The sequence below is a fragment of the Colobus angolensis genome, unplaced genomic scaffold (genome assembly GCF_000951035.1).
Source record: "Colobus angolensis palliatus isolate OR3802 unplaced genomic scaffold, Cang.pa_1.0 Scaffold192, whole genome shotgun sequence".
Classification (NCBI taxonomy): domain Eukaryota; kingdom Metazoa; phylum Chordata; class Mammalia; order Primates; family Cercopithecidae; genus Colobus; species Colobus angolensis.
The window spans coordinates 866029-877677 of NW_012115066.1; the positions used below are offsets into that span (position 1 = coordinate 866029).

At 42.2% G+C, this 11649-nt stretch overlaps 1 protein-coding gene across 3 annotated transcripts in view; it reads right to left on the minus strand.

Moving 5' to 3' along the window:
- The window catches only part of PAMR1 (peptidase domain containing associated with muscle regeneration 1), a 111673-nt gene that overhangs the window by 72639 nt on the left and 27385 nt on the right, over positions 1 to 11649 (minus strand). For all 3 annotated transcript variants that reach the window (XM_011940719.1, XM_011940718.1, XM_011940717.1), the window contains exon 2: positions 4187 to 4363. In XM_011940719.1, the coding sequence (XP_011796109.1) occupies positions 4187 to 4363 (177 nt within the window). The remainder of the gene's footprint in view (positions 1 to 4186; positions 4364 to 11649) is intronic.

Below are 11649 nucleotides of genomic sequence, written 5' to 3' on the forward strand. Positions count from 1 at the left end.
TGATCCACCCACATTGGCATCCCAAAGTGCTAAGATTACAGGCGTGAGCCACTGCGCCTGGCCCATGGGAGTGGATTTCTCATGAATGGTTTAGTACCATCCCCTTGGTACTGTCCTTGCGATAGTGAGTGAGTTCTCTTGAAATCTAGTTGTTTAAAACTGTGTGGCACCTCCCCCTTCTCTTGTGCCCCTACTTTCACTCATGCTTTACCTTCCTCGATGAGTAAAAGCTGCCTGAGGCCTCCCCAGAAACAGATGCCACCATCCTTTCTGTACAGCCTGCAGAACCGTAAGCCAATTAAACTTCTTTTCTTATCAATTATCCAGTCTCAGGTATTTCTTTATAGCAATGTGAGAATGGCCTAACCCTGGGATTAGACATCATATCTACCTCTTCAGACTGTTTTAATTTTTAATTAAATTATCACAAGTAAAGTGCCTGCACATAGTATCTATAATACAAAATATGAACTCTTATCCCTGCCACTGCATATAGCATGCTCAATTTTTACAGCCTATTATCTGCTTTCCTATAATAGACTTAAGTCAAGGACTATATCTTATCCAATATTGTATCCACAGCACCATACAGTGGCTTGCACATAGTAAGTGTTCAATAAATATTATTTAAGTGAATATAGGAAGGAAGAAGGAATGGCTAATCCAAGCTTCTGAATTTCTTAAGATAAACAGCATTTCCTCGAGCTGATGGTATGCTTCTTTGCTTTCAGCTGAAATTAGGTTTTCCTTGGGCTGTAGTGTATATACGTGTGGTTACTGTAGGAGAGAGACTCATAGCTCTCTCTTTCCACACTATCCTGATTTTGCTTCCCTTCTTCCAGTGCCCCTTCTATCAGAGAAGATGAGTTGCTAATACAGCTGGCCCTCCGTATTCACAGAGGACATGCATGGATTCAACCAACCATGGCTAAAAAAATACAGTACTCACAGGATGCAGAGCCCTGGAGTTCCACAGGGCCAACTGAGGGATTTGAGCATCTGTGGATTTTGGTATCTGCAGGGGTTGTGGAAACAGTCCCTCGTGGATATTGAGATATGACTGTATGATTTGTCAAATTCCAGTAGTCATGTGACCCATAACTGGGTCCCTGCAGGGTCACTGTGCCTTCCAAAGACTATCTTTACTTATATGCCAGTTACCCCTCTTTAACTCCCTATCTCATCACTGCTGAGGAGGCAAATGGACTGAGTCTGCCCCCAGCAGCTGTCTTAGTCTGTTCTCACACTGCTAATAAAGACACACCTGTGACTGGTTAATTTATAAAGAGGTTTAATTGACTCACAGTTCCACATGGCTGGGGAGGCCTCACAATCATGGTGGAAGGCAAATGAGGAGCAAAGTCATGTCTTACATGGTGGCAGGCAAGAGAGCATGTGCAGGGGAACTCCCACTTATAGAACCATCAGATCTCATGAAACGTATTCACTATCATGAGAACAGCATGGGAAAGACCTGCCTCCATGATTCAGTTACCTCCCACCAGATCCCTCCCACAACCTGTGGGGATTATTACAATTCAGGATGAGATTTGGGTGGGGACACAGAGCCAAATCCTATCAGCAGCCCGGGCCAACTCTCTTTCTTAGCAGAGTCACATCAGAGCGCTTAGATGTAAGCCACAGACACCAGCCTGGTGATCAAGATGAACAAGGCTATACTAAAAAGACACTAAATACAGAAATAATAAATGCCAGGGTGATGGATACCCTAAATACTCTGACTTGATTATTACACATTCTATGCAAGTAACAAGATATCACATGTACCCCATAAACGTGTACAAATACTATGTATCAATTAAAAAGGAAAAAAAGACATTAGATAGTTCACAAAGTTGCTAGATGGGCCAGGGGACCAAATGCAGAGCTATACAACCTAGAACGACAGGAAACCACACTGGCCCAGTGAGGACCCTGGTGCTACCAGATGCTACTAGAAGTCACCATGGACATCCCTGTCATTGGTGCCCCTCGACCCTGATCCTGCTGCTCCACTGCCACCAGCAGAGAGAAGATCATTATCTATCATAATGATGGAAATGCAAACTGAAACTATCCACGATCCCACCTATGAGACTGGCAAACATCCAAAATGACACATCGTGTTGCAAGGCTTAGGGAAAACAGTACTCTCACACACTGCTGGAAAAAATGTCAAATGTATGGAGAAAACATGGCAAAGCAAGACTGGGAAGTGACATATGCACCCCCCTTTGACTCAGTGATCCCTCTTCTAGGAATCTACCTCGAAAATACACTGCAAAACTACTAAGTGATGTATGCCTAAGGGTAGTCATTGTAGTACTGTTAACAGCAAAAGGATGGAAACAACCCAAATGTTCATAAACTATGGTAATCCACACAAGGCAGTTACATGCAACCACATAAACAAATGAAGAACATGGTTTCATACTGACATAGAGTGACCTCCAGCATATATTGTTAAGAGATAAAAGCAAGGCCAGGCACCAGGGCTCATCCCTGTAATCCCAGAACTTAGGGAGGCTGAGGCAGGCAGATCGCTTGAGCACAGGAGTTCGAGACCATTTCCCCATGTTGTCTGGGCAACATGGGGAAACTCCATCGCTATAAAAAATACAAAAATTACTCAGGCATGGTGGCACTTGCCTGTAGTCTCAGCTACTCAGGAGGCTGAGGTGGGAGGATTACCTGAGCCTGGGAGGCAGAGGCTGCAGGGAGCCATGACTGAGCCACTGCACTCCAGCCTGGGTAATAGGGTGAAACGCTGTCTCAAAAAATAATAAGAGAAAAAATCAAGATGGTTAGCAATGCTTATGATATGCTATCTTTTGTATAAGAAGAGGAAAAATACATATGTATATATACATTTGCTTGTGTTTTCAAATATGGAGAACACATAAAAACAACAAACCTATTTGTATATCAAATAGGTGACATCACAAAACAGAGAAAGGAACTATATCAATTGATTTTAACATGTAATATTTTGACTGTACGTATCAAGTGGGAGATATTGGAAGGTCAATAATCACCACAAAGAAGTAACTGCTAGAAGGTCTCATTTCATCCAAAGACAGATTCATATCACTGGGACCATTTCCCAAGTGTCCAGCTCAGAAACCAGAGCATCAGACTTGATTCTGTTCTTCCCTTCCCTCTCCTATCCTACCCGATAGATCCCAATGTGTGGTCAGTTCCACTCTCAGATCCCAAATCCCTCTACCTCTCTCCATCCATAGAGCTTGTACCTTTATTAAGGTCCCCATCATTTCTCTCCTGCCTCTAGTCATGCTTGTCCTCCAATCCTTTTCCCATACCACAGCTAAAGAGAAAAGTCTGCTTTCCCTTCTTTACTAAAAGATTTCCAGTGTTACCAAAATATCTTCAGTATATAGCCTAAACTTTGAAGCACAGTTTGCAAAGCACTTCAGGATCTGGCTCCTGTTCCTCCCTTCAGATTGCTCTCTCTTAATCTTTTCTCATTCATTCATTCCCTCTCCCTCTCCCTCTCCCTCTCCCTCTACTTCTCCCTCCCTCTCTCCATCTATCCAGGTTTCTCATCACATACACATTTCTCCTGCCAGACTGCTACTTGCATCTCCCAAAACCCCATGCTTCCTCCTGCCACAGTACCTTAGCACATGTTATCCTCTGTGGCTTGACTTCTCCTCTCGAGCCCCCTCACCTTGTTTAGTCTGCTTCTCCCAGCAGCATACTCACCACCTTCCCTAGTAAGTCTTCACTGACTTTCCTCCCACCTGCCCCCATTCCCACCCATGTTGCCATAGTCCCCCATGCTTCTCTATCACAGCATTTACTACACTGTATAGTAGCTGCCTGTTCTCCATATCCCCCCAGGCTATAAGCTCTGGGAATGCTGGAGTGTGTCTTTTGTTTTATCATTGTATTCCTAGTACCTGACTTGGTACATAAAGCTGCTCAGTCAGCTTGTTAAATGAATAAGTGAATGAATTCAAAGTTGTACAAGTTTAACACTGAAAAGAGTACTGACTCCTTTTATTGCTGTGCCTTTAGTTAGAATAGGCTGAATTGTGTCACTTTTCATAATCATGGCACCACAGCCTCCTGATGGCTGCCTGCTAGAATTCAGGCGTTCAGCCTGTTCCTGTTCATTACCTCCAACAACATGAAAGCAACCTGAAGTCTCCCATTCCACACTCACCTGGGTGGATCAGGCAGGAGTCACACTCATTCTCCTCATTCCTGCAGCAAGGGATGGTATAACCCACAACTTCCTTCTTTCCGGGGCAGACACACTCAATCTGATCATATTCACAACACTCCCGACACATGATATTCCACTCGGCTCCAGGACAGGCTTCATTAATGACTGTGTACTCTGAAATGGAAAACCAGCAGGTAAGGCTAGGGCCTGGCAGGGAGTGGTAAGACTCTTAAGCACTCTACTGCTAAGAGGCAACTTTGCCCTATAAAGGCATTGCCCTGCCTGAATGAGAAAGATCCATGTGAATTCTTTCCAGGCCAATGTCTCCAAAGTAGGGAGACCTACCCCAAGGAATATTTGAAACCACCCATGGGAGCATAGATGAAATTTGTTTTAACTGCTATTCATTTTTATTTTTATCTTTAAAAAATGAAATCAAGTTTCATCATTATATAATCTAGGTGGATTGACAATAGAACTTAATGTATATAATTTATAAACCAGCACACATCTCTTAGGTGTCTATGCTCATTTATATTTTTGTTAGAATACATCAGGCCGCTGTTTATGACTACATAGATTGTGCACTGCACAGATCCATAGGCAGCCATTAAACTGCATGACTACACACTGCAGCTCAGGAATGTGGGCCATCAGAAAATTTGGAGACCAGTCTCCACACCAGGTCATTCAAGTGCAAGGCCGATTGCCAAGTAGAGACTATGTCATTTCTTCCAAACTCGGCCCCTCAATTTTTCAGTGTACTATTTTCATAGTACCTCCAAAGCAAAAACCAACAGAAAAGACAAAAAGTACCTTAATTAGTATGTTTGGGAGAATTTCACTGTTTTACAATGGTGAACTCATTAGCCCAACTTCATTCAGGCGCCAAGTGCAACTGAGTGTTCTTTCCCATAAGAAAAAAAAAAAAAATCCCTTTCTGTGCAGGATTTTTTCCTTCTCGTTTTCTTTTTTTATATATACCTTCAATAAAAACAAAAACCATCTGGCAAAGCCTATAAGCAGTCAGAGGCTGCCCGAAAAATGTCAGGCTAAGAAACAGACCTTCTAGTTTTGATTTCCTCTTCATTTTCCCCACTCTCCATTTCTAAAAATTTTGTACAAAGATGACAATTACAGCTGAAATGAATCAGATATTTGAGGAAGTGAATCTAGACAAGATCCCCACAAACCTTTCCCAAGAAACTCCAGGCAGGGATCACCAGCATGCTTCGCAGGCCCGCATAAATGAACTCTAGCATCTGCAGTGGCTTCTAAACCCTTGAATTTCATAGTTTCCTCCCTAAATTAGGAAGTGTGACACAGGGTTGGTCACTCTCAATTTTCCAAGTTGAGCCATTTAAAGAAAGTGTCATCATCTACTCTTAGCCTCAGGTCATAAGAACATGCCAGTATCATAGAAGGCAGCCACTTGCACAATGTGGGACAGTTATTTAAATGGAATACATTTAGTTTTATGAAAAGTTGACTTTTTAAATCATTTTTCCACAAACATTAGTGGACCAGAAAAGATCTTTACATTGGTGTTTGGGAATGAATGGCTACATCATCACAGCACAATCACCACTGAGATTTGTTTCCACCACTACTGTCTGAGCCCCTTCAGGGGGACCGCCACGACTGACTTAGCTGTGCTTCCCATGTCTCTGATGATTTGCTGACAAAGTGAATGACTTCTAAAATCTGGATAAGAATTTAATGGTTAAAAGCAAGAAACAGCAGAAGGAAACACAGGAGTAAATCTCCATCCATGATCTTGGATTTGGCTGTGGATTCTTAGATAGGACACCAAAAGCAGGAGCAACAAAATAAAAATGAATTCGACTTTATCGAAATTAAAAATGTTTGTGCAGCAAAGGACATTATCAAATAAGTGAAAAGACCACCCATAAAATGGGAGAAAATATCAGAAAATGTTTCTAATAAAGGCTTGATATCCAGGACATATTTCTAAAACTCGTACAACTCAACCATAAAAAAGACAAACAACATAGTTTTTTAAATGAGCAAATGACTTGAATAGACATTTCTCCAAAGAAGCTATATAAACGGCCAACAAGCACATGCAAAGATGTTTAACATCACAAGTCATTTGGGAAATGCAAATCAAAATCACAATGAGCTACCACTTACTGGGGTGGCTATGATCCAAACCAAGGGAAAAAATGGAAAACAAGTGTTGGCAAAGAGGCAGAGAAATTGGAACCCTTGTACATGGCTGATAGAAATGCGAAATGGTGCAGCCCCTGTGGAAAACAGTTTGGCAGTTCCTCTGAAAGCTAAACAGAATTGCCCAGCAATTACACTTCCAGGTATAGATCTAAAAAATTGAAAACAGAGACTCAGAGATACTTGTATGCCAATGTTCATTCACAATGGCCAAAAGGTGGAAACAACCCAATTTTCCATCAAGAGATGAATGGATAAACCGAAATGAAGCATATGGGCCAAACGCAGTGGCTCACACCTGTAATCCCAACACTTTGGGAGGCGACGCAGGCAGATCACTTGAGGCCAGGAGTTCGAGACCAGCCTAGCCAACATGGTGAAACCTCAACTCAACTAAAAATATAAAAAATTAGCCAGGAGCGGTGGTGCACACCTGTAATCCCAGCTACTTAGGAGGCTGAGGCATGAGAATCGCTTGAACCCAGGGGGCGGAGGTTGCAGTGAGCCAAGACTGTGTCATCGGACACCAGCCTGGAGGACAGACCAAGACTTTTGTCTCAAAATAATAATAATAGTAATAATAATAAATAATATAAAAAATAAAAAATGAGGTATGTGCATACAATGGACTATTACTCAGCTGTGAAAAGGAACGAAGAGCTGCTATGTGCTACCATGTAGATGAATGTTGAAATCATGCCAAGCAAAAGAAGCCAAACACAAAAGGACAAATATTGTCTGATTCTACTTCAATGCAATATCTACAATAGGCAAACTCGTAGAGACAGAAAGTAGACTAAAGGTTACCAGGAGCTGGGGAAAAGCTGAATGGAGAGCTGTTGCTTCATGGTTACAGAGTTTCTGTTTGGGGTGGTGAACTAGATAGAGGTGACGGTTGCACAGTCACAGGAATCTAATTAATGCCACAGAGTTACACACTTAAAATGGCTAAAATGGCACATTTTCTTAGCCTTCTCTATCTTTCCGTTCTTCCTCTGATTATCTGCACTCTGCTTTACCCCTTAGCTCTCTCTCCCCTCATTGTACATTTATATCTTCCTATAGGTAAAATGTTTTTGTGTGTCCATAAACCCTAAGACCATGCTGACCACTCTGAATTTTCAATAAATGGTGATTGATCAACTATAACGTGTCATTCTACTGATGTTTATTACTGTACCACATTATAACATTCAACTTCTTTTCTTCTTTCTTTCTCATTGCAAGTAAAATATCTAAAAATCCTCACTCAATACAGCTTTCTTTTATATATATATAGCTTCTTTTTAACATAGGAAAAAAATCATATTTTCAAAGGCTGAGAGAATGAAGGGAAGTCATCCAGTTAGAAAGAACAGCACACCCAAAGGCCACGGGATGAAAATAAACACAGGCCATATGCACAGGACAAAAACTAAGCTTGCTTGAAAGAAGCAAAGATTATGAATCCTGCACGAGTTCTTTTTTAGATCACAAGCTCCTACCTGTGCCAAGTTTTCCTTGTGGAATGTGTATTATTAATAATATGCTGTAGTGTGTTAAATCCATGCGGTATAGCCCGTTATTCAAATTATTCAAATTTTGGTATTTGTGATACCAAAAAAGGGCACTTTTTTTTTTTTTTTTTTTTGAGACAGAGTCTTGCTCTTTCGCCTGGGCTGGAGTGCAGTGGCCTGATCTCAGCTCACTGCAAGCTCCGCCTCCCAGGTTTTATGCCATTCTCCTGCCTCAGCCTCCGGAGTAGCTGGGACTACAGGCGCCCGCCACCTCGCCAGGCTAGTTTTTTGTATTTTTAGTAGAGACGGGGTTTCACCATGTTAGCCAGGATGGTCTCGATCTCCTGACCTCGTGATCTGCCCGTCTCGGCCTCCCAAAGTGCTGGGATTACAGGCTTGAGCCACTGCGCCCAGCCCAAAAAGGGCACATTTTATGTTAGCTATATGTATTACCACAATGTTTTAATTGTGAAAAGTAGGGGAAGGAGACTGAGAAAAAACAAATCGATTAGAGGCTCAAACATGGGAGTCGACAGACCTGGGTTTGGAATCTCCCTCTGCTGCTTGCCTTGGTAAAGTTACGTTACTCTCTCAGCCTCAGTTTAGTATCCAGTAAAATGAGTACATTCTCCAATTTAGGCCTGTTGAAAATACTAGACAAAATAACGCATATAAACAGCTTAGCACAGCACCCAGTATGTACTAAGCATTCAGAAACTAATAGCTTAAAAAGAAAAAAAGAAAAACAATAGAGAATGCCCATATTTCTCAAGGATATTGTTTTTTATGCATGTCAGGTCAATTTCTTGCTTAAAATAGTCACCTTGCTTTCCACTGCTTTTTGGAATAACCCTCAAATCCTCTGCTACAGCCCACAAGGCCTTTGAGGTCTATGGTCTCCCAACTCCGTCAAGCTTTTTCTGGCTACTGTTTCCCACCTTCTCTCCATTTCTCAAAACCACCAAGCTCTGGCCCACCTTAGGACCCCACATTTGCTTCTCCCCAGGCCTCTGCATCAGGCCTTCACGTTAATGACGTGTGTTCAGAGAGGTCCCCCCTGGCATTCCCCTCTGAAATGCACACCCCTTCCATCCCATCCGTGGTTATTTCTCTCACAGTATCCTCAGTATCCTGGTCTTTACCACAGTTTGGAATCGTTTTCTGTTCTCATTTACCTGCCGAGTGTCTGCCTCCCTTACATGCCCATAAGCTAACAGGAGCCACATCAAACTTGTTCACCACTGCCAGGACAGGGCTGGCTGGCACACAGAGGCGCTGAACAAATATCTGTTGAATGAATTCAGCCTGAACTCAAGAGCTAACCTTTCTTCAGCAGTCAAATATTTCCATCCAGTGGGTTCAGCTTGGAGCCACGAGCCAGGAGAGCTGGCTTTGCCTCTCATTTGTTGATACCAGAGCTCGGTACCTTTCCTCCCACAGTGAGGTATCTAGACATGAAGGTCCAGGTGGCCTGCCTTGGGTCCATATTTCTGGACTCCAGCCCCCACCCTGTACAGATGTATGTTTGTTCCACTCTCTGAACAGCGAATATGTCCATGGGGTGTGGCTCATGCCTCACACCCCCTCCCTCTATTCACCCTGCGGCAAGCACTACATTCTTCTAGGTTTTCTAAGAATTTTGTAAATACTAATAACTTGAGGGGATACACCAACAGGATAAATAATTTGCAACTCTTACAAGATTCTGTACGTCAACATGGAGGGCCATTTAAGGTTTGTTCCACTCCCTATTTCCCCCTAAGCAGCAGACTTGTCACCTCCGGCCTGTCACATACCAGGGGCCTCCCTTTTACCCAGGAATTAATTCCCTAAAATACCTTCACTGGCATTTCTCTTTACTCCAATGGGCAGGCCCACCTCAGCCCTCTTTACTCCACTACTCTTTATTTCATAGATAAGATCCATTTCTCTCTACTCCAATGAGCAAGCCCACCTCTGCCCCCTTTACTTCATGATTATTTACTTTATAGGTAAGATCCATCTCAGGCTAAGGGAATGACCCCAGGGAATCCTGGCAGAAGGGATTTTACAGATGTGACTAATTTAAGGATTTTGAGATGGGAGGCATATGCTGTAATATCCAGGTGGAACCAATGTAGTCACAAGGGCCCCTGTAAGAGGGAGACAGGAGGGTCAGAGTCAGAAAGGAAGTCTGCTGACAGAAATGGAGGTTAGAGTGATGTGCTTTGAAGATGGACTGTGGGACCACAATCTAAAGAGGCAGGCAGCCTCTAGAAGTCTGAAAAGGCAAAGAAACAGATTCTCCTGCAGAGCATCTGGAAGGAAAGCAGCCCTGCCAACCCTTTGATTTTAGCCTTGTAAGATTCATTTTCGACTTCTGACCTTCACGACTGGAAGGTAATACATGTGTGCTGTTTTAAGGCCCTAAAGTTGTGGTAATTTGTTACAGTATCAGCAGGGGACTAACATACCAGGACTTCTTGAAAGAAAGGTTAGCCCACAGCAAGTCTTCGAACCACTCTGTTCCTCATTTTCCCCACTGAGCACAATGCCTAGAGCAAGGGTGAATGATGAACTCATTCTTTCATTCTACAAGTATTTATTGAGTGTTGACTATGTCCTAGGCAAGAGATGGGGCGTAGGAATGCAATAGAAAAAAATTAGACACCATCACTAGCCTGATGGTGCTCACAGTTCAATAGAGAAGACATTGGTCAAATGACCCCACAAATACATAATCATAAACCATGATAAGGAAAACTTAGAATGCTAGAAGAATGAATGAGTGGTCATGAAGGTGCATTAGCACCAAATATACGGATCTCATAGGGTTAGCGAGGTTTAAATAAAATTACAGAAAGAAATCCATCTACAGCTATGCGTCACTTAACGACAGGGATATGTTCTGTGAAATGTATCATTAAGCAATTTCATCGTTGTGTGAACATCAGAGTGTATTTAACACAAATCTAAGTGGTATAGCCTACTACACACCTACACGCAGGCTACAAACCTGTATAGCATGTTACTGTACTGAATACTATAGGCAATTGTAACATAATGGTAAGTACTGGTGTATCTAAGCATATCTAAACAGAAAAAATATGGTATAAAAGATTTTTAAAAATGGAACAGCTATATAGGGCACTTACCATGAACAGAGCTTGCAGGACTGGAAGTTGCTCTGGGTGAGTCAGTGAGTGAGTGGTGAGTGAATGTCATAGGCCTTCACTATACACTACTGTAGACTTTATAAACACCATACACTTAGCCTACACTCAATTTATCAAAAATATTTGCTTCAGTAATAAATTAACCTTAGTTTTCTGTAACTTTTTAATTTTATAAACCTTTTTTTTTGTTTTGTTTTTGAGACAGGGTCTCACTCTGTCACCCAGGCTGGAGTGCAATGGCACAATCTCAGCTCACTGCAACCTCCATTTCCCAAACTCAAGCGATCCCCCCACTTCAGCCTCCCAAGTAGCTGGAACTGCAGGCAGGCGCCACGAGGCCCGGCTAATTTTTGTATTATTTTTGTAGAGACAGGGTTTCATCATGTGGCCCAGACTGGTCTTGAACTGCCGGGCTCAAGCAATTCACCTGCTTTGGCCTCCCAAAATGTTGAGATTACAGGTGTGAGCCACTGCACCCAGTCAATAAACTTTTTAGTGTTCACTTTTTGAGTCTTTTACAACAGCTCAAAACATAAACACAAGTACAGTTGTACAAAAATATTTTTTCTTTATATTTTTATTCTATATGCTTTTTTCCTATTAATTTTTTTTTTTTTTT